The sequence below is a fragment of the Malaclemys terrapin genome, chromosome 3 (genome assembly GCF_027887155.1).
Source record: "Malaclemys terrapin pileata isolate rMalTer1 chromosome 3, rMalTer1.hap1, whole genome shotgun sequence".
NCBI classification, from domain to species: Eukaryota; Metazoa; Chordata; order Testudines; family Emydidae; genus Malaclemys; species Malaclemys terrapin.
This window is the reverse complement of record NC_071507.1, coordinates 139,886,244-139,909,837: the sequence shown is the minus strand read 5'-3', so window position 1 is coordinate 139,909,837 and position 23,594 is coordinate 139,886,244. Positions and strand designations below refer to the sequence as shown.

General features: G+C 40.7%; 1 protein-coding gene across 2 annotated transcripts in view; it reads right to left on the bottom strand.

The window, feature by feature from the left end:
* MDN1 (midasin AAA ATPase 1) overlaps positions 1-23,594 on the bottom strand; it is a 187,992-nt gene that overhangs the window by 23,419 nt on the left and 140,979 nt on the right. For both annotated transcript variants that reach the window (XM_054022038.1, XM_054022040.1), the window contains exons 74-92: positions 23,156-23,310; positions 22,861-23,012; positions 20,476-20,602; positions 18,738-18,843; positions 17,880-17,995; positions 14,015-14,500; positions 13,016-13,245; positions 11,957-12,103; positions 11,589-11,761; positions 10,735-10,896; positions 10,090-10,227; positions 9,408-9,549; positions 8,415-8,590; positions 7,127-7,270; positions 5,666-5,801; positions 4,668-4,996; positions 4,176-4,337; positions 3,561-3,662; positions 3,197-3,398 (exon numbers count right to left, since the gene is read on the bottom strand). In XM_054022038.1, the coding sequence (XP_053878013.1) occupies positions 3,197-3,398; positions 3,561-3,662; positions 4,176-4,337; positions 4,668-4,996; positions 5,666-5,801; positions 7,127-7,270; positions 8,415-8,590; positions 9,408-9,549; positions 10,090-10,227; positions 10,735-10,896; positions 11,589-11,761; positions 11,957-12,103; positions 13,016-13,245; positions 14,015-14,500; positions 17,880-17,995; positions 18,738-18,843; positions 20,476-20,602; positions 22,861-23,012; positions 23,156-23,310 (3,385 nt within the window). The remainder of the gene's footprint in view (positions 1-3,196; positions 3,399-3,560; positions 3,663-4,175; positions 4,338-4,667; positions 4,997-5,665; positions 5,802-7,126; positions 7,271-8,414; positions 8,591-9,407; positions 9,550-10,089; positions 10,228-10,734; positions 10,897-11,588; positions 11,762-11,956; positions 12,104-13,015; positions 13,246-14,014; positions 14,501-17,879; positions 17,996-18,737; positions 18,844-20,475; positions 20,603-22,860; positions 23,013-23,155; positions 23,311-23,594) is intronic.

The following is a 23,594-nucleotide window of genomic DNA, read 5'->3' as shown; positions in this document are numbered from 1 at the left end:
TGGCCGCGAGTACGACCGGTGCCGAGGTGATATTCGGTGCCGGGACTGCGAGCGGCGTGGGGACCTGCTTCTGGACCTGGACCGGTGCCGAGGTTCCAGCCCTTGTGATGGAGGGCGCATCAAGGCAGGTTTCCCCCTTGACTGGACCGGGCGGGTCAACGGTGCCGTCGGTGCCAGTGGTTGAGGCGGTGCCGGCTCCGTGAGAGCTATCAAGTCTCTCGCCGCCACGAAGGTCTCCGGAGTCGACGGGAGTTGTATTACCGCCGGTCTCGGTGGAGACGCTATCTGCACCGGACTCAACGGCCTCGGTGCCGGAGTCGACAGTGCTGGAGGCACCTGTTTCCGGTGCTCCACCGGCGCACTCGGCTCTACCCCCGGCACTGGGGGAGCCGGCGTCTTCGGTACAGAGGTCCCCGTCTTATGGGCTTTTTTATGCCCCGGGGATAATGACCGGCGCCGAGGTGCCTGCTGCGGTGCCGACGAGGTCCGGTGCCGGGGAGGTTTGTCCGACACCGCCCGCGTTGTCGGCATTGCCGGTGCTGCTGGGGCACTGCGCACCGAGGCGCTAGGTGCCTGGGCCTGGCTCGTAGAAGGAGTGTCCGGGCTAAGTGCCGCCTCCATCAGGAGTTGCCGGAGCCGAAAGTCCCGCTCTTTCTTGGTCCTTGGTCTGAAGGCCTTACAGATCTTGCACTTATCTGTTTGGTGGGACTCTCCCAGGCACTTCAGACAGGAGTCGTGCGGGTCGCTCGTGGGCATAGGTTTAGCGCAGGAGGCGCACTGCTTGAAGCCGGGAGCTCTGGGCATGAGCCCGGGCCCGCGGCCGGGGGAGAAAGGGGGCGACGACCCCCTTAGTCCCCTGGACTATTATAACAAATCTAACAACTTTAAAAACTATTTAACTATTAAACTACAAACACTAGAACTATAACTATAACTACAACTGCGAATAACTAACTAAGCTAGGGAGAGTGGAGAACAGCTATGCCGCGCTCCACAGTTCCAACGACCGTCAGGGGCGGTAAGAAGGAACTGAGGGGGCGCCGGGTCGGCTGGGGTATATATTCAGCGCCATGAAGGCGCCACTCTAGGGGGCTCCACAGCCGACCCGCCGGTGTTGCTAGGGTAGAAAATCTTCCGACGATCGTGCACGCGGCGCGCACACACCTAATGGAATGGATATGAGCAAGCACTCGAAGAAGAATGTTAAATTTTCATTGCCCTTATCCAGTTTCCAGATTACCTCTACATACCCGAACTGTTCACAAGGGGCTGCCATTAGATTAGCACAACAGAGAGCTTGGGTTATTTCTTCTAGAAAGAGAAGAGACTTGACCGGATCCCTGTGGGATGGGGCCAATAGTGCAGCAGCAGTTTGGAATATTTTTAAGAATCAGGAACATGATGAGAAATTGGGCCAACTAGAGAAGGCCATAGGCCTTGTTTCTGGAGCACAACTAACCCAGGTACAGGCTGGAGTTGGTGAGTTACATGTTATCTCTGCCCTTAGTTCTATGACCCAGAAGTTACTGACAGAGATGGTATTGAATATCACTGAGGCTGGGAAGGCATTGCAGTGGGATCTAGCATGCTCAGAGATTCAGGATTTCTTGAATGACCAGCTAATGGCCATTCGGAATGATCTAGAGCACCAGGCTTGGCCCACTGCCCTTACAGACACGTCAGGAGTGCCATCTGACCTGTGGCCATGGAGACATACTTGGAAACTTTCTGGGTGGAAGTGTGGATGTTCTCAGTGCTCCTTCCAAGCATATGGACCGGTACGGGGGGTGTGGGCTCCCACATACCGTATCCTGCCGGGTCCATGGGGAGGATGCATATGGGATTGGGTAATTCATCGAGACATCTGGGAAATCAGACCACCTGGTATGCCCAATCGATTTTTAGTTAGTGCTCCTAGGATTACACCTAACATTTGGATGGGGTTAGGTAACCTATGGACATTCTGGCCATTAGAACCCCCACAGCTTCAGTGTACACGTAAACTGAAGCCAGGAGAAGTTGTCACTGTCTATGACTACGTTTGCTGGGAGGGTAGGGGACAAGGAACTACCCTGACAGGACACTTACTCTTCCAAGCTAATGATAGCTGTGTGTATGTTAATGACACCATATCACAAGACATACATTTTAATCTCACTACCACTGCAGGCAATCATATCATTTACTGGCCTGCAGATAGAGTTTTTCAAGTAGCCCTTAGGTTCCAGATACCCTTTAATTGGACTAGTTTACTATCTGATAGATTTCAAAATTTGCTTTCATTGTTACCTGAGATTCAGAAAATCTCTGAGGTACAAGGGCAAATTCACATGCTTCAAAATGTAGATCAAGTAGAAAAGTATGCCTTTCACACTGCTTATAGAGTAGCTACCTTATGTACTAAATATGATGTATTGTGCTTTATGACAAAGGCTGTACAACAACCCCATTATAGTATTGCTATGGGAATGTTATTGCTTGTATTGTTATTAGTTAGCTTAGGATTATGTTATTGTTGTTGTAAAAGACGTAATAATAGTAATACCTTTCATGTTCATGCTAATCATGCATTGTCATTGAATCCAATCAAAACCCCTAAGGTTGAAGCATCTGATTTAGAATCTGAAGTCCAGGACTTGATGCAAATAGAGATTTGAGAATGTTTGTTGTACTAGAAGTACAAAAGGGGGGGTTGTGGAAGCAGAGAAAAGAACTGACAGAAGGGAACTGCAATGCATGATGGTTGTTAGCAAGAGTCAGGCTTCGTTAGCAAGAGACAGTCTTTGTTAGCAAGAGTCAAGCTAGCTGTGACCCTGATAACCCTGATAACGCGAGATTTGTAGAAGCGAGGATTGTGTGAGACGGGTGAGAAAGAGCTGTGTAAGAAGTCATTGTGACCTCAGTATAGATAAGGTGTAGAAGACTTTGTGTAGATAAGGTATAGAAACTAATTGTATGTTGGCAAGAGTCAAAACAAGTGAGGAAATGAGATATCAAGATGGCCTATGTATAAACAAAATACAGCTGTCCCTGATTATTTCTGTAATGAAAGGTATAAATGCTTGCTGTAATTAGTTACCAGAGAGAGACCTGTTTAGCTCTCTCCCTCTGCACATGTGAGAGTTAATAAAGCTTCTGACTTGCTGTACCTAAACAAAATAGTGAGAACTCAGTTTTTCTCCGACAACCATCATACCATAAGTTTGTGCATCGTAGGATTCAGTGCCTTGTTTAATGTGTTCAAATGCATCAGCTTCTTCCACATTTTGTTCAGGCTGAGTTGTATTCTGTTTGGCTTCACTGCTGGATTCTATGGTTCTCAGTCGCTTGTGGATATGTTCACTGTGATCCCCCATTGAGCGCTCATTGTCAGCCTGACCAGGTTTTCTCTTAAAACTCTGAAAATGGCAAATAAACACCAGGCATGTCTGATAAGGAAGTTGGAATCTGACCAAAAGATTATGAACCAGAGTAAACAACCAGTAATTTAGTCTAGGCTATTTGGTATTGCATGTTAGAAAATGTTTACACTATAATTTACAAGAAAAAGAAAAAGCAACCTGTGTATTTTTTCTGCTTTGTTTCTGAGAAGCCAATCGTGCCATTAAGTTGGATTCATGGCCTTCTGTTTGATTTGCATCTGCAGCTCCACTCCCATGTTCCTAAAAGACAAAAGGCCAAGAGGAAAAAATATTCACCTGCTGTTCTGCTGGCTTGTAAGAAAACCGTTGTCTCAAGACTAGGCATAAATGCTTTAGCACTTACTTACAAAAATTTTAGAAACTAAATGGGACTACAGAGATAGCTTTTCATCTTACACAACTGAGCTATGGCTGAGCTGAACTGAGTTCTGGAGAATAAAAGTAAGAGCTTGCACGTATTTTTGTAGTGTGCAGATAATACACAATTCCATGGCTGAAGAATTAGCATAAACAAACACCTCTGACTGCCTGGGAGTTATCTGAAGAAACTGCAGAAAAATTCATATAGATAAACTCAGACTCAATTTTTCTTGCTGTAATTTGTCTCTAACTGTATTTAAACTTAGTATATACACAAGCGCTTTCCACATTCAGATAACCCTTTAGTATTTTCTCTGTAATAGACATACAAAAAGAAGCCCACAGACAAATTTGAAGTTAGATTCCCATTTAAGATATTTCCATTTATTTCACCTCTTTAGCCTGGTCCTTCTCTGAAGCTGCTCCAGCCAGCTCAACAGCACTGTCACTCTGCAGATTTTCTTCCCCTGTCTGCCCATGAGCTTCATGTTCCATTCGTTCTACAGATTCAGGTAACTTCTCATCCTTCTCCAGAGTACCTTCATCCTTTTCTTCCTGAAGTAATATGAAATACAGATCTAGCACTCTAGAAATGTAGGGGCATGGTCATCGTTGTGACATAAGCTAATTTAGAAATAAGCAGCGTCTATTTTATCTCAGTGGGGAATCAGTATTTCTCCCACAATATCACTGGAATTTTGTTCAGGTGTTTCTGCCACTACTGCCACGGGGGGCGGGGGGGGGGGAGAGGGGGGGGAAGAAATCACAAGCCTCTTAATGGAGAAGTCAAAGTTGTTATTCTTCAAATAAAGGTAAATTCCTCTGCTAAATTTTATTAAAAGAAACCCTGATTATCCATATAAAGTAAAAACATGTTTTTTTAACCTGAGGTTGAAGGCCTTGGTCAGCAGCTGGAATCCCTTTCTCTCTCTCCTCTTCAGCAGATTCTTTATCTTCTGTCAGTGGTTGTTTCTCCTCCTCTTCATTTTCCTCAGAGTTTTCTGTATTTCCTTCTTCTTGGTCATCATCTTCTTCCCCCACTTCACCTTCACCCTCTGCTTTATCTTCAGAGGTGCCTCCTTCAGCTGGCTCTGGATCTCTGCCTGTATCTTGAGTATCTTCTCCATTCTTATCTTCTTCATCCTTATCTTCCCCATTTTCAGCCTCATCTAAATCCATTGGCTTCTCTTCTATCTCAAAAGGATTTTCTTCCTCTGAATTAAAGGATAAGGAAGTGATATAAAACTATCAGCAAACAGAGAAAGCCTAACCGGAAGAAAAAAGCTTAGTGCTTCAAAATCATAACAGGAAAAAAATACAGCACTCCCTTGTGTGCAGAATCTACGATTTCTCATAATAACCATTTGCCTCCTCTCTAAGAAATACAACAGGTATGTATGTAAGGGCCCATCAGGGGCTATTCCTATTAACTAGTCCTGATCTAAATTTTCTCAGCTTTAAGTAGACTTTATTAAGTGCTGATACTTGGCGGTACTATAGAAAATACAGAGAATGCAGCAACTGGGCAATAAAACAGTCTGCCTAAAGAGGCTGTTGAATCATCACTACTAGATGAACTCCTGGAATAACTTAGATGAAACACTTGAATTATGAGAGAAAATGTATTCCATACAGGTGATTGTAATGAATAGACTCTCATCCAGCCCTACTGTCCAATTCCTGATGCCAAAACATACTGTGAACTAACCAGTATGTAAAACTAGTAATTTTTATTTTCTGGTCTTAATGGTACATTTGAGTTGTTGTGCAGCAGATTTTCTTACAAGGGATCTTATCTGACTCTTCCCTCAAGCTCCTCACTATTTGAGGTTCTCAAATAGTTCTCCACTGGGTAGTTGTACAGACAATTTCTTAGTTGGTACCTTCTCCTTCCTTGTCCTCATCACTCCTCTCTTCATTCTCTAAGTTCAGGTCATCGGGAAGGTCCAAAGCTTCAGCTTCAGGCTGCTTCTCTTGCTTACCATGATAGGGATCCACCTCATTCTCATCATATTCACGCTATAAAGCAGGAGAAGAAAGCAACATATTGTAAAGTAGAGGGGAAGGGGAAAAGAGTTAAGAAGCAATTTCTCTGGGAAATGGAGATTCATATATGGCACATTAAATTTTGCATTCAAATATGGTGAATAGTAATTTCTACTAATTAGTTTCTCTAAGTCCCTAGGCCAGCCTGAACAGTTTGAAATTGCTTTAAAGCAGCATATTCTTTTTGGTGAAGACACCTTGCTCTCTATCAAGATTAATTCCAGCAGTCATCTTTACCTTTTGTGTTGAATAAGGTGATGCTTCTCCTCAAGAACTGTATGAAGCTGCCGCCCAGGAAGCCTTTCATACCTTTTCAAAGACCCAGTGGCTCAGGCTATATAGCTGCCATCCTCAATTAACAGGTGCTGCCTGCTACATCTTTTCTAAAGTACGCACCCTGACGTCGTTCTAGAGCTGCCTGAATAGCAGAGAGGATGCTAAAGAAAAGTATTTCTTACCCACTACTCTGGCTTTTTCTTTAAGCTCTGCTGTGCCAATCAAAACATCATGCTGCTGTATTTAGAATATAATTTTTATTGTTCAAAGTCTTAGAGCAGGATAAGCCAGCCAGCTCTATTTCACATCACTAGGATGCATATCCATTGTTTGGGCTGGCATAAATGGGTTTTTGAGGAATAACAATTTACAGACATAGAAAGTCACGAAAACTAAAGACAATACAGTTTAGGATGAAACTAAGTATGTGTACCTAATTCTTTGTTTTTAAAACCTTATGGCAAATGCACTTTGGCTCCTGTGCAGAATCTCCAAGGACAAAATAAGCAGCAGTTTGAATAAATATCACTGAATTGTGAGAGCAAAACTTCTGAATAGCACAGAATGAAGAGGCACTCTGCCGATCATCAAAACTTCATTGCAAAGTAGTGACTGTGTTGACCATCAATTAGTTTTTTTAAGTAAAACAAAAGCAGGGAATCTCTGACTTTTGGAGCAATAGAATATATATAATATACTGAATGTTATTTTTATCACTAAGACATAGTATAGTTTTTGGCAAGGTTCTTCAGTTACTAGATAAAAACACTTCTAGTCCATTATGTATTGCTGAGAACTTGAAGTGTTTTAACAGCAAGTCAATATTCCCATGCAAATAATAAATGGCTTGTAACAATCATGATTTTTTTTTAAACTAGGATAGACATTTTTAATTTATTTATTTATTTTTAATCAACCAGTAATATGCAATTACAGCCCTTAGCACAACTAGTACAACATTACAGGCTTCTGAAAACCCTTTAAAGTGCAGTATTCTTAGTTCTGTTTGAAAACCTTTTTACCTCATCTATTTGTTCGTGAATTTTCTCTTTGTTTTCACCATCCTCTGCTTGCTCCTCTTTTTCTTCATCCTTAGATGGCTTCTTTTTATTATTTTTATTGCCTGCATCCAAGTTGTCATCTTTTGCAACAAGCTCGGAATCACCCTGAGTATGGACAAAAAAAATCCAGAAAGTGATTATGCAAAATGCTAAGAAGTCTGTGTAATTACAGGGCCGCAAATCCAACAGGAAACAAACCAAACACAGTTAGGATATATTCAAATTGCCCCCTTCTGAGGCCAGAGGCTACTACACAAGTGGTTACCTTTTTCAATTAATGTGCAATTACTACAGTCATGACTGACTTGCCCATACTCAGCAAGCATGGACAACCTTACATCGGGGCTAGGAAAAGGTTCACATGGGACACATTTGGTTCAGGTTGATTTAATTCAGTTGGGCATGTGATTGCATTGTGAGTTTGAAACTCACCATATCATGCTATAACTATGAGCATCACCTGCTTTCCTAAGGCTAGTCAGGAAAGTCCAAACTCTTGAAGATCAACTCTGAAGAATAGGGAGAAATCTGGGTTTGCTGAATTAGGGACAAGAGCCAAACACTTACTGCTTCCATTTTACACACCCATCATTTGAAGGGAGAATTTAACTACTCTCCCACTTTATGTCAGATCGCATACTCTAGGTCACACTGAATTAGTGAGGTTGTTATGCCTGAGGGCATTCTGCACCAAAAAATTCAAAATTCTGTGCCAAAAAATTCAAAATTCTGTGCACAATATTTTAAAATTCTGCAAATTTTATTTGTCAAATAAATGTGGAGCCTCCAGCATGGCATGGGGAGCACAGGCCACTGGCTGCACAGAGGTAGGAGATCACTGGGAGTTTGCAGAGCTTCCTGCAGCCTGTGGAGAAATCTGGGTGTGGGTCTGACTGGCCCTGGATGCCGTACAGGGGAAGAGGAAGTCCCATCCTCCTCAGCCCAGCCAGGACTAGGAGCTGAGCCCAGCACAGGGCAGAAGCCACCAGCTGGGTCTTCCCCAGTCCCACCCTCTGCCCCACAGTGATTTACCCCTCTGCCAGCTATCGTGGGCACCCAAAACATACTGCTGGGGAGAGTCACATGACTGCTCTTGTGGCTTCCCTTTGATACCTGTCAGAAAGTCATTTTTCTGCGGGGGACATGAATTCTGCACATGCAAAGTGGAGCAGAATTCACCCAGGAGTAAACTGTTGTACACATGGTAATAACATTTTTTATTTCTTTTGATCTCCCTTTGTTTTTTTACCTCATCCATTCCTGGTCCAGATTCTTCTTTTTTACTGTCATCATTGTCATTGTCCTCTTCATCATCGTCGTCATCATCACCCCAGAGCCTCTCATCCAGTTTATCAGCTTCAGCATCACCAAGATTTCCCATCTGTTTATCCAGCTCTTCATCTTCATCTGATTTCTCACTGTCTTCTGTGTACAAAACCACAACTCAATGGAACATGTTGTAACACTGATTCTGTCAAATGCTATTATATATATATATACTTATTATTTAAAGTACACTGATAAGAAAATGCATTGACTATGGACTTTTCCAAAATGTAACTTTACTCTGAAAAGCACTAAAAGCCTCTGGCAATTCAAACATGAAGCCTGTTTAGAAGCAACTGGTGATTCTATGTAGACACGATGTATTAAGGCAAGAAATAATTTTGCCAAGTCTATCCTGTACAAGTTCTATTACAATATGCTGCTGCACAGCAAGCATGTGTGTTTTACTGCAGGATTTTTAGCTAAGTGAAATTTGTTATGTATTATTATAAAGCATTGTAAAATCAAATTTCCCCCCTAAAAAGTTAGCTCTATTTTCCTAAGTGACATTCAAAAGTCAATAACAGCCTATTTCTTTTGTACAAATGTATTATAGCTTTGCTGAATATTGGCAGTTTCTGAAACACTCATTACTTTGAAAGACATCTGAAGTCATTAACCCATCTGTAGCACTGTGATAGGTCATTTAACAATAGGAAGGACAGCCAATTCATTTGTTCCAGTTCCATGCATCTGTTACAGTTGAGGATTGTGAAGTTGGCTGTGGTTTGTGTTTTGTAACTCTGACTTGTTACTATTTATACTTGACTTTTTCTATTCTATTCTTAGAGTTCATTTAAGAGTGTCTATATGCTTTGCTATGTGAAAGTAGGAACTGTTACTGAACTAGTCAATTAAATTTCTAGAAACTACAAGAATGAAATCTTACCAGATTGCCTTAATGAAAGAAACAAACCTTTCTTGTCTTGTTCCCCATCATGCATTTTCCCTTCAAAGTCCTCTGACATTTCAATCGCATTGTCCTCTCCTTCAATGTCTGGTTTGGAGTCTGGATCCTCTTTCTCCTTTTCTTGACCTTTTTGATAAGTGTCTTCCACCTGGATTATTAAATCAACAGTTACAACGGGTTTGTTTTCAAGATTAATGCTTGGTTTAACATTACCTTGATAACTAACTCATTGTAACTATTTTTACCTTGATATAAACCTAACTTCTTAGTTGGACAGTAAAGCAGTCAGTAACATCTCCATTTGTTTCTTTCACCTAAACACAATCTGTGTGTTTTATTTTTCAGGACTGAAGGTCTGAACATTTCTACTTTCGACCGTCATTTTTATTGGTAAAAATGGCCCCAAAAAGAACTTGAACAGAAACTATTTTGCAGTGTTCAGCAATTTACAGGAGCCAAGACTGCTGCTTAAACATTGAATTTTACCCTGGTGGAATTTAGAAGGAAAAAGCAATTTACTCTGAAAGACCAAATTTACAACAAATTCCACTCACAGTAACCAAAGTTTGGGTATACTACAAATTTGGTTTGCTGCAGTTTATGCTAATCTTCAGAATAAATCTTGATTTCAAATAACTGACCAGCGATTCATTTCTAGTTATCCTTGAACCAAACCACACACACATACCTGGTCTTCGTTTTCTATTTTGTCACTCACATCCTTCTTGCCTTCCCCATCTCCAATACCACCTCCCTCATAATCATGGAACTCTGTTGCTCCCTCTCCTGCTGCATCCTCCATTAATTCTTTTGGCAGACAAAATCCCTACAAAAAGGAAACATATATACTGATAAAGAGTCAAAAATTAGTACTGACAGTAAAGACAGTATAAGTGAGTATTTTAAACAATAAGAACAAGAAGTGTTATACTTTGAGACCCATTTCCTTATATTGGCCCTATTCCTACAGTATTTCTTCCTAGAAATATAGATTTGTGCTAATTTGAATAAACCTGAGTAGAAATCAATTGTTTCATTAGCAATGAAAAGCTTAAAAAAAGACTCAAAATCTCTAAGCAGTCTCACATTTTTTGTTTGCATCCCAGCCTGCACACTGTAACTCTACCATGCTGCTGCTACATGCAACCAAGAAATGAACCAGAAAATCCCTGAAATCTCTTGAAAATCAACAGAGAAAGCAAATTTTAGAAATATGTAAGTAAATTCAAACTATACTTACACAATGTGTATATTTACATTTAAGCCATTGTAGACTTTTGTCTACATTATGTACAATTAATATCAATCTAATACTTTCTCTAAAGGTTCTTACCTTTTGGGTGAGCTCTGTAAATATACTGGTTAGAACAGAAAGCAATTTCCCAGTACTTCTGTGAGATGCCAAGGAAACAATGAGATAGAACAAGATAAGATCTGAATACTTGGAAAGCATGGGCATTAGGCGCACAAGTAAGTAGCAGGATTGATTGAAGAACTGCAAATTAAAGACAAGGGAAAAAGAGCTTCCAGTTATATAACTCCATCTACATTAAAATGAGTCCTCAGACAGGGTAACAATACTGAAAACATCAATCCTTAAATCATGTTCTGCCTTGACTAACTAATGTGTCTGCACCATAAATCTAGTTTAGTTTAACACGTGCCTTTTAGAAACTCTCCATCCTGAAAAATGTATTGTAACTATCTATTCTCAAGAAATAATTGTGTGGCGTGAAGTGACTTATTTTGTATTAAAGAACTCAATTTTAAGCCTAGAAAAATAAGTGTATTTTTTTTTTTCAGATACACAGCCAGTGGAGATATTTTACTTAAATTCCTTCAGTTTCTAGTGTTTTTTCTATCTTTCGCATTTCACAAAAGCTAAACCTTTCCCTATAAAAAGCAGAGGCTTGTCTATAAGAACAGTTATTCGGTGGCAAGCTAGGATGTAAATCTACCTTGCATCAGTCTGCTAGGCATTAACTGCCAATGTGGACCCTACTACCGTGCAATGGAAGTTCTGCAGTGCACTTTGATCTGCCCTGTTTTCACACATTTTTCCAATTCTGAGGATAAATGCAGATGGGGTAGGTGGCGAGGCAGAGACAGTGAATATTTATGAACCCATGTTCAAATCTTCCTCCCTTTGGGACCACAATACAAAGAGAAAGGGAAGAATGAATTTACCCTGTGTTTGTCTGCTGTGCAATCCTCTCCATAAGATTTCAGTCTTTCCAGGAGTTCTGAAATGGCAGAAATTATTTTCTGCACATGCAGAGAACTCACATCAGCATAGAGGTCTTCATCCAAGAGCTTACTTAAAAGCCCCGACTTGAGTCTGTCGGCTGAGGCCTCCTCCTCTTTGACAGAAATACAGAAACACAAAGTTACCAAAAACAGTCTCTAGACTCTCAAAGTAAGAAATCCACCAATTCCTATCCTTATCAAGTTTCATAGGTAGTTTCAATTAACATGAAATCTGTGACATTCAGTAACAGAGGCTACTTAAATACAGGGGTAATCTAGGTGTGCATAACTTACACTCACGGACTTACCATCTTCCTCTGATGATTTTTCTTCCTCCTTTCCTTCTTCCTGTTTTCTCTCCGTTAAACACTGGATGGCATACAGGACAACATGGATGGCAGTTTCTACTTGCACCGAGAAATGTTCTACAAACCCATCATCTGATTCTTGGTACCCTTTTGAAAGATAAAATTGCCAACTTAACATGGGAATGCATTAAATTTAAACGCATTATTAGTCGTCATGTTTTTCTCATATACAGCACACATTGCTCTACATGATACATTGACTGGCACCTATTTAAATTTGGAGAGTTACACTTTTCCAGGGTTAGACAACAGATGTTATTAGGGATGTGCTGAAAGCTTCATTAAACAAAGAGAAGCAGAGCACTCAAACTTAAATGTTTGGGCAAGGAGGCATTTAATAATCCCTGCAGTGGTCCAGCAGTTCCAGCCCCAGCATCTGGGTTAAGACTTCGGTGTCCAATGAATATTGACTGGTAGAGTTCAAAAGTATAGGAGGTTTGAAAGGATTGGTGCATCTGGGACCAACCAGAGAGATCTCTAAAAAGGTAGTGGGGGATTGTGTAACAGGGAACCTCAAAATTCTTAGCAAAGCATTCAAACTTTTCAGGGGTTAGCCAAAATGAAATGTGGGAGGTTTGCCCATCATTAAAAGAGATACTCTGAAAGATCACACAATACACTGACAATTCTTTGGCTTTAAAAAATACTTGCTCAAAGCAAGCTCATGGAAGACAACAGCCAACAAAATAGTGCGTTAATTTTCTCCCACACTGTGCGGGTGAATAGTTGCACTTACGGAATTATGATGCGCATAGTGCAGACTGGCACTATGCAAGTTTCCTCATACATCCCTCCCAAAATATTTTTCTTAATCCTTAATCTTAATCCTACAGCTACAGAATTAAGCAGACACTATAGACTACACAAGTTGTGTGATGACTTTGCAATGGACAAAAAGTTCAGACAAGACCAAACTAGTTTTAGTGTGCCCTAGCACATTTCAACTCAGATGTCCTGAATTCTCGCTTAAATTTCAAGACTTAGAGGAGCAGTCCTTACCATCACAGTCGGACGTCAAACTGAGAAGCTGGGTTTTCCAGGTAGTGAAGTCTGCAACAGTTTTATTAACTTCTGCTTGGATGTATTCTAGGCTCTTGATTAATGCCATCTGCTTCGTGGACTTTCTACCTTCCATTCCTTGAAGAACATATAAGGACTCTACACTCTGCAACTGAGTTGAGACTTTCAACAGACAGCTCAGCCCTGAACTGCAAACTTCAAAATCTTTCCTATAAGAAGAAAGAAATGGCATAATACTGAAAGAAACATACATTTAAAATTACGCCTTTACTCTTTAAAATGGAGATTAAGTCATGGAAACAAGCACTGATAACACCCAAATGAAGTATAATATTACTTAATGGGGACCTGAAAAGGACAGATGGAGTAAGTACTGCTTTGCTTCTTTGTGATGTATAAAAAAAGCTTGAGGTGGTGGTGGTGGTTTGGGGTGGGTTTTTTTTTTTAACTAAAAAAAAATTTCTATTTGTATTTTTACATTAGAAATTCATGCCTTGTCTAAATTGGAACTTTGGGAACAACAGAAGAACCAGTGGGATGATATCACTGGAGACCAGAGACAAATGCTGAGCAACAGAGGGTAAGGAATTTTTGGTTGGATTATTTAAAAGAATTTGTTTGTTTTTGTTAATAACTATTTAGCTCAAACAACAGAGAAACATTTAGCAGGAGAAGAAATCTTTGTTAAAGATTCAACAAGCCTGCCTCTTTCACTTAAGGATGTGGGACACCCCAATTTCTATCTGAAATTAGCAACAAGTACTCCAACAAAATCAGGAGAGGCCAGATTTGACATCCCAAATATTTCTAAGGTTAAAAGTAAGCAGGAAAAAAGTATACCTTTCAGATTCTTAAAAAAATATTTCAAAACGCAGCAATATTGGCAAGCTTAATTTACTTCCTGGGTATACTGTTTAAATCTTATGAATTTCCAAATGCACAGAAAGTGTTTCAATTCTATGCATGCACACAACTCACCAGGAATAAAATAAGGTCTCACAAGACTGTTGTCTTATGCTGTCTATATCTGCTTTCACGGCTTTAATCTCCGCGAGCATCTCAGTCACTCTTGCAGACAACTGCTGCCACAGCTGATCCTGTTTTCGCATCCTGCATCCGGAGGGCAGTTGTTCTGCAGCCACTGGAGATAGGTATTTTAGCTCTGATTGGATTAGATCTGGTATTCCCATCTGGGCATCTTCCAGAGTCTGGTCAGTTCCTTTACACTGGGGAATGTTTGTTTTCATATCTGTCCTTACATCATGACTACAGATTAAAGACTGTTCTCTTGGGCAGCACTGTACAAACCAAGATAGCTGCTCAATGACCATCATACATTGCATGGCAAGATGTTGCAGTCTCTCAGTCCACTGCTGAATACTATCTTGAGGAGGAAAGGCTACATTATATTCTCTAGTAACATTCATCCTTGAATCAATCTCCTGTACACAACTCAAGAGATTCCTGTTTAGAAGAGTCATACAAGAAGAAAGGTTAAAAAGACTGTTTGTATTCAAATATGGAATCACATTTTCTTAAAGTAGAATCTTAGAAACAAGACACTATAAAATCAGAAGTATGTAAAATATTGTTATAATATCATCACTTTTCCCATCCAGATACAAATAACTTTTATTTAAGGACATTTAGGATATTTTTAATTATTTCAATATATTTTCTGATTGATTTGCAATAATCTCTTGAAAGCTAGAAAATGAAGCTTTGTTTAATGATTCCCCCACCCCCATTTTGTACATGAGTTTCTTGAGATCCTCCCCATCAAAATTCTCCAGGTTTATTAAAAACAAATAAGATTAACAAGCTCCCTGGCCTACATTCAATTATTCTTCACTTTCTTCCACTATTTAAAGTGGATAAATCTTACCAAGCCGGCATTTTCCAAATGCTGTATGGTAGAGAGCTCATGAAAAATGATCACATGAACCTGCCATAAATTTCAAGTGACAGCAATGCAGCTAAATATCTCTGCATACTTTATACAATCAGACTATTGCAAGGAATTATGTGAAGTACAGAAAACTATCAATAAAATATTTGCATTGCAGTAGCACCATAAGGCTCTAATTCAGATCAGGAGTCGTACAAAAACCTAAGAGAACAGTCCCTAACTCAACATCATAGACAGTTCTATAGTGTTACAGAAAGAATTTGTGGCTGCATGAGCAAGACAGTGGAATTGGCAGGGATATTGTAAATCATCCAGAAATGACAGAGTGGAATAAAATGCCTAAAGTCAAGGTATTTATTGTGCCCTGGTGATCATTTTTTTCAGCCCAAGCGCTGCAAACCCCTACAAATTAAATATCCAACTATACAAGATTTTTCTTTTATAATCTGCTGAGGTTTCCGTATTTTCTCTTAGAGAGTCATGTGTTACTCCTGGGGGAATTCTGCACATCTGCGGATGCACAGAATTCATCTGTCCCACATAATTCCACCCCCCGCCACATAAAAAGCCTTCTGCCCAAGAAGTCCTGCAGTTCCACCTTTTGCCCACCAGAGGCCGCTGTTGCCCCAGAACAGCCAGCTGCACAGCACTTCTGGGGCAGACTGTATTTTCTGTGGGAGAAAAAAACTCTATGCATGCCCAGTGCTGCAGAATTCCCCTAGAATGCTCTCCGATTGATTTAGCGTGTCTTCACCAGACCCGGTAAATCAACACTCGGTGCACTGATTGCAGCAGTGCCGATCTACTGGTAAGTATAGACATGCTCTGAGGCTTCTCCAGCAGCCAGCTCACACAATCTCTGTCTCTGTCACACTCACCCCCACAAATATTCTGTCTCTCCCACCCCAGCTCTGCAGAGTGGGGGAGGGGAGACAGGGCTCAGGACAGAGCAGGGGAGCTTTCAGTGAGTGCCTTAAAGAGACAGCGCACGGCATCTCTCAGAAACTTCCCCAACAACCAGCGCGTGCACACAAACACACACACTTTCACACTCACCTCCCAACACATACTTGTATTATTATTGTTGTTACTTCTTGGTACTTCATAAAAAGGCCATACTGTGTCAGACCAAAGGTCCATCTACCCCAGTATCCTGTCTTCTGACAGTGGCCAATGCCAGGTGCCCCAGAGGGAATGAACAGAACAGGTTATCATCCCCTGTCGCTCACTCCCAGCTTCTGGCAAACACAGGCTAGGGATACCATCCCCGCCCATCCTGGCTAATAGCCATTGATGGACCTACCCTCTATGAATTTATCTAGTTCTTTTTTGAATCCTGTTGTAGTATTGGCCTTCACAACATCCTTTGACAAGGAGTTCCACAGGTTGACTGTGCATTGTGTGAAAAAATACTTCCTTTTGTTTGTTTTAAACCTGCTGCCTATTAATTTCATTTGGTGGCCCCTAGTTCATGTGTTATGAGAAGGAGTACTTCCTGCAATGCACATATATTCTCTGTAATTTTATTCTTTCAAAGTGTGTTATTTTAGTTTTTTGACTGGTCCATGCATTCGATAATTTTTATTTCTCACTTACACTTAAATTTAAATTCTTTGAGTAGTGAGGTCTAAAATGCCTAACCTGTCCTGGCTGGAGCAATTATCCCTATTGGTAACTTTTAAAAAATATATATTATATCTAGGTTTTTTTGTTTCTACTGGTGGCGCACATCCTTATATTACCTCAGTGCACATAACAAAATTTATCCCACACATTGATGGAAAAAATTAGAGGGAACATTGCTCAAGAGCTAGTGGTGTGACAGTGTTGAGCCTGGGGGTAGGGGGCTGCAGGGAAACATGGGAATGGGGGGTTCGGGGAGAGGGGCAGTTGTGCCTGACTGAATGGGAGAGGCTTGGGGTCAGCCAGGGTCTGCATGGGGAATACTTCCCAACTCCCTAACAATCCTCCCCCCCTCCCCAAAACCTTCTCCCACCCACACCCAACACCCTCCAGGTTCACTCCCAGGCCCTTCCCCTCTCCCTCAGCTCCTCCATTACCCCTGACTCCCCCAAGTGTTTGCACTGCTTCTGACAAGGGCAGGAAATATAGTTTTGTATTGTAATTTAAGTTAATTACTCAAAGTTCTATATTAATATGCCTAGTAAGGAATCTATTTGTCAAAAAAATATTAGAATCTTTTTTTTGGGGGGGGGTCTATATTATTACAGACATACTTGCTGACAGATATTTTGAAATAAATTACCACAATCATTGAAACTGGTATGATTGTATTGTGTTATTTTGACAAATAAAATATGCAGAATTTTTAATTTTTTGGCACAGAATTCCCCCAGGACTAATGTGTGTCAGCCACTTGCTAGCCAACTAATTTTCAATAAAACTTGACAAGCTAAGATACAAGTTAAACAAACTTAAGTCAGATCACAAGGCACTATCACTATCAAATGGCTTACGTTTGACAATCAAAGGATGTTGATATAATTTTGTATTGTGATTCTTTTCTGGTCTTCAGTTGTGTAGCTCTCTCATTTCTCTTAAATGTTTTGATTCTTGGTAGGCTACTCATTTACTAAATTTTCAATCTGCTTGCCCAGATTTGAGCTCAGTTGTGACTCTTGCTCCACATTTTAATTCCAGAAGGTGGAGCTGTTAGTCTACTGAACTAAACACAGAGTCCAGAATGTTGGTCTGAAATTGATGTTTGCACTGAGCGCAGGGACAAATGTGGTCTAATTACAATTCTTTTCCTTTTATTTGAGACATCAGATGTATAGGCAAAAAATAAAAAATAGAAGAGAAATCTATTCCTTTTATCATGCAATTTTCCATCCTTTTATAAATTTAAATATTTATAGTCAACCTCCTCGTCACCACTTTAAAATAAGGCTATACTAATAAAATGCGAGATACCTCAGTATTATCCATTGTTCCGTCAAGGCAGTGAGTGAGCTCCTCTGCTTAACAAGCGTCTTCATAAGGTGTGCAGTGAATCCTTTACATCTATCAATGCTACCTAGTCCAATTTCCTGAAGAAAGGCGGGAGAGCAAGCAAAGGGACTAAAACTGTGTTCAATTACATCACACTGCCTTGGACTGTGAGATCTAACAAGATCACATGCAAAACATTATCAGGCTTAGTCAGTGCTTGGATGAGGGGAATAGCTGGAAAGCCTCAGGTACTGCAGATGGTAGTGCTGATTTAACAGGAACCATTCTTTCCCCTTTCAATACTAAACTAAAGCTCACACAAGGTATAGGCACTTTGCTGTTAAAGGTGCTATCTTTTGCATGAGACACAGAATGGAGGCTCTGACCAAGTCTGATCATTATATATCTCAGAGCACTTTTCATGAAAGTAGAGATATCAATGCTATTGTACTGACCAAATTCCACACTGGATAATTTGGATTTTGTCTACCTAAATATTTTCCACAGTGCAAGAAAGGATAATGGGATTCCTGTATATGTACAATGCAATAAGCAATTTGGGATGAAAGATGCTGTACATACAAATATAGATTATTAAATAACATCTTTGGTTATTTTTTAAGTTATATATTCACAAAGCCAGAGAGACTCGATAGCTTTAAATCACTAAGTTGGAATGCTGTCCCTAAACCAGATTTTAAATAAACATAAATCTTCTATGACTGTGACTCAAGTCATGCCACCTTTCAGTATCAGCAAATCCCAACTCCAAGTTCAAAGGGGTAAAATAAAATTCAGATAAAAAGCATTCTCCATTTTTGCTTGCTGTTACTCCTTTACCTTGGCAGGTGCTAATAATGCTGTCTGAAGCCTAGAGTGGCGTGCAAGAGATCGATAGAAGTACTTCTGGCATCCATCCCAGACAGACGAAATCTCTGTCAGCAACCTGAAAGAATATGAATAAGTCTGACTTTAAAGATACACAACGTCAGGATCCTGGAAGGCTTAACAGCAGGCCTGGTATCACCAAGCTTAGAGAAGCTGGATTTATCCGTGCATCTAGCCAACCATTTTTTTGCAACTTTATTAAATAAATGAATGATCACATAAGTAAACAAAGTTTTTCAGTTCCTCCATGGCTGTTTTAAGGGAAAAAATACTAAAAAAATTGAAGCTACTGAAGAATCTGAGTAGCAATTATAATTGAGACTTGGGGTGACCCAACTCATCTCTATGTCACATTCCAAAATCACTCCACAATTTAAAGGGACACTGTGACGGAGCATGAGAGTTACATTGGGGATGGGAGACTGCCCTTGCAGGGAGATACCTGAGCTGTACCCTGAGCCAGGAGGGGGGTTGGGAGAAGTGACACCTTCTGGCCAGGAGACTGGACAAAGGAGAGGAGGAGCAGAGGGGAGGGGGGGAAAGAGCTGCTGGAGGAGTTTTTAGTTTCAGTTTGGTGCTGGGTGGTGGAACGCAGGGAACCCCAAGTCTCTGGGGTCTAAGCTCCCTGTCCCCCAGAAGGACTTGACTGAGGGGTCCTGGTTGTATCTGCAAGCTCTGTTGTAGACTGCATTCCTATTGTCCAATAAACCTTCCGTTTTATTGGCTGGCTGAGAGTCACAGTGAATCCCAGGAAGAGGGGTGTAGGGCCCTGACTCCTCGACACTCCGTGAGAGACACTAAATTGGAATTTTTTAAAATGACTAAGGCTACGGCTACACTACACACGGCTGTGCCATTACAGCCGTGCCGCTAAAAGCCGCACAGTGTAGCTGCTGTTTGTTGGCAGGAGAGGGTTCTCCTGCCGACAAAAAACTTCCACCCCCCACCAGCGCCAGCGGCTTTATCAGCAGGAGAGTGCTCCTGCTGACAAAGCGCTGTTCACACCGGTGCTTTTTGTCGGTAAAACTTCTGTCGTTCAGCGGGGCGGGGGAGGGGTTTTAAACACCCCTGAACGATAAAAGTTTTGCCGACGAAGTGTCAGTGTAGACATACCCTTAGTCTAGATTCCAGTACAGAACTCTTTGTCCTTATTTTGTTGTTGAGAAAGTAAAATGATAAACAAACCTCTACATTTGGAAGGGATATAAACCCTCATGCTTCAGGGCATAAGACTACGTCTGACTGAGGGGTTTACGAAAAATGCTTCCCTATGGGCAGGTTAATCCATAACTCCCTGCTTTGGAGACCTTGCATCTTCCTCTCATACATTTGTTGGAGACAGGAAACTAGACTAGATGGACCACTGGTTTGATCTGGAAAAGGAATTCCTATGGTTCTAGATTCCTAAACATTCGTTAAAAAAAGTTAAAGTGTTTTTCTGCTTCCATTTTGATTGAAAAATATTTTCCCCTCAAGTGTTTTTAGTTATAGTAAAATCGTAGGTGGTACTACAATAAGAATAACATTTTCAGTGGTTTACTGACCATATAGTTAAAGTAAAAGTAATTCATAGATGTAAGAAAAAAACCCTAAAAATAATCCAGAAAGACTAGGCAGAACAAGTCATTCCAGATGCATTTCATTTAGTAAGTTATGTTGACAGTTAATATTACAATCCAAAAGTACGTACTTAGCATCCAATTCATGTGTGCAGTTGACTAGGGCTAGTGCACTGTGTAAATCCAAGGGGTGCAGACAAAGCATATCCTGAGGGTCTTTTGAACGAGACCAAGCAAGGCCTTTTCGATATGACAAACCTGGAAAGACATTAAAAAACACTTATATCATGTCTTCATGCTCTGGTACTTTGATATACAGTATGAGACCTAGTCAGTACTAATTATGCTAACACACACAAAAGGTTTCAGATATTTCTGAGGCCAACAGCCCTTTAGGCAACCATACATTAGTAGCTAATTCAAGATCATGATGGAGAAACACACAGGAAAGTACTGAATGAAGACAAGTATACATTAACCTTAGGGGTGATTTGAAAATGGGAAGAGTAGTAAGACATGGCAGAAGCAAACCAAAAAACATGCATCTGAAAGGCAAAAACTGAAGTGTCAAATAAAACCAGGGACAAAGAGAAATCAGTCTTCACCCTGTTCTAGCAGTTGTTTTGAACTGGGTTAAGTGTAATGTTGCTTTCACACAAGCCAACTTAAATAGTACTTTCAAAGCACTTGTGAATATAATTTTTATAATCAAATAAGTATTATATAATAGCATCAAATAAATTCAAGTCACAACAGCATACACCAAGTTCTCAAACAAAATGGAGAATAACCACAGCAGCAAGCATGCAGCACTTTCCCCATCTTACGTGAGGAAACTAAAGCACAGAAAGGTTAAATTCCCATGGAGTTGCAGTGGTAGAGGCAGAAATAGAACCCATGTGTGATGCCCAGTCCAGTGCCCTAGCTACCAGACACCACCACCTGCCTACAACATTACATCCATTGACCAGAAACCTTCTTGCAAAGTATCTATTTCAAACTAGAGTTATCAGAGACCACTATCAAAAGCAGGAAGTCCATCTATGGGGACACATTCCACTTAGAGCCATTCATGTATATGGCCATCTAAATAAAATTGATCTTGGTATTTTGGGAACTACTTACACAACATGCCCTGAAAAATGCTCTCTCTCAAGTATTGCCAACACAAAAAAGTCATGAGTCAAGCCCCTCAGAAAGTAATCATGAGATTTTAAAAATAATACATTTAATGCTTTTCACTTGCCTTCTGACCTGAGCCTTTACAGCGCACTTTAGTGACTCAATAGGGTCACACTTTCAAGGTTCTCTCTGCAACTATAAGGCTTAGGAACTTAACTTTTTTTAAATGAAAGTTGAGAATCTCACCTAACCACATGCCTCCAGAAGCTGGGGCTTTAAAAAGAGACACCAAATAATATAAGACTCATGATAAAATACACAAGAGTTAGCTACACTGTGACTTGCAAACCTATGTTTCTGGCTAAAGATTGGCAGAATAGAGACAGGGGAAAAAGAAAAGGTTTAAAGAAAATGTTGACAACAGCCATCCATTGTGGCCTATTACAAAGTATTTAAAGTTTACCACACAGTCACATGTAAGGCAAAAAAGCCTAAAGTGTCAGGCCATTAAACTGGGCAATCAGCTTCTACCAGTCAGTCTATAAAGTCACTTACTGTAAACACAGTTACTCAGCCAAGAGATGGGCAAGAGAGACTTGGGTAGGATGTAAGGCTGGGGAAAAGCTGAGATTTAAAAAAGCTTCAGGAAGTTGCTGAGAAGGCTGCTGGGGCCTGAGGGCCAGTAAAACAAACGACCAAGCTAAGAGAGGCCGCAGAGAAGCACTGAGAAGTATTTGCTTGTGTGGAGGTTACACATTTTGATAATTTCAGTGACCCAGGACAGCTTATGAAAATGAGTCAATATGACAAGAATGGAAACAGTGCTGGACCAGTAGCTTTGGAGCTCTCCATTTATCTTTAAAACTTCCTACACTGCCTTTCTAACATGCCTTAGCTTGTTCTTAAGGGACAAGAACCCTTGTTCCCCAGGCAAGCAGTTCAGCCTTCATATCCATTCCTTCCTTAGCTTCTCTACCAATACTAGCCACTGAAATGTAGACCCTTGTTCACTAGGGATGAGACTGGAATCACCAACTCATTTCACATTAGCTTTGAATCAGTGAATGGATATGAGCTACGGAGTCCCCTCCCACTTCTAAATTAGGACAGTGGCCCCTCGCTAAATATTCTAAATAAATGCTTTGAAATAGAGATCATATTGCATATTGTAATGCAACACAATTGAATGGAAAGACTGTTCTAATAATCCTGACTGACACCAAAATATTGACCTACAGTTCAATACAGGTTTACATGCTCATGAAAACAATATGCACTATGCCTCAATTTGGAGAAAGAAACTGGTATCACTCAATGTGTGTGTTTATTAGCAAAAGTATTCTATCCTACATCTTCTGAATTTTTAACCCAATCACATTTAAAGTAAATCTCACCTGTTTTAGTAAGGCTTTTGAAGAGATCTGATAAGGCCCGTTGTTTCTGCATAAGAATATGTTTGACCTCTGACTTCTGCTTTTCCTTATCTGCAGCCTGATTAACTGTTAAATTCTGCAGTTCAAGCACAGAGACAATGATCTCACCTGTATGGGAGACAGTAGAAGGAGAGAGACTTGGAACCTCAACATGCATAAACTAATTATGGAAAGGATCTATATACATAGCTGATTAAGAAAATGCTCTTAGATTTTTTTTGGTCAGGTAGTCATGTGTTTCCAATACTCCCCTGTAAACTGCTCAAGACTCTCCACCCGGTCTAGAAATGAGTTCTTCTTCATAAGAGTTGCACACAACATCTTCATTCGTTTTGTGAGCTTGGGCAAACGACACTGAAGAGATTCTGTATCAAACATAACTCCACCATAGCATTCTTCTGAGAGCACAGTCTGTGAAAATGGAAGAAATCAGCATCCATATCAACCTACAGCTCCACGTGGATCATAGCTAAGGCTAAGATTATGTCACAGAATCTGTATCTTCCGTAACATTTTCCACTTCAACCCCGGGGTGGCATGGCTGGAGCTGTCAGCCAGCCGGGGCCCTGGAGCCCTGAGGGTGATGGGGGCCCCTCAGCTACCATAGGCGGTGGGGACCCCCAGAGCTCTGAGCCATTGTGGGTGGTGGGGAAACTTGAAGCTTTCAGCCACCGGAGACCCAGAGCTCCAAGCCA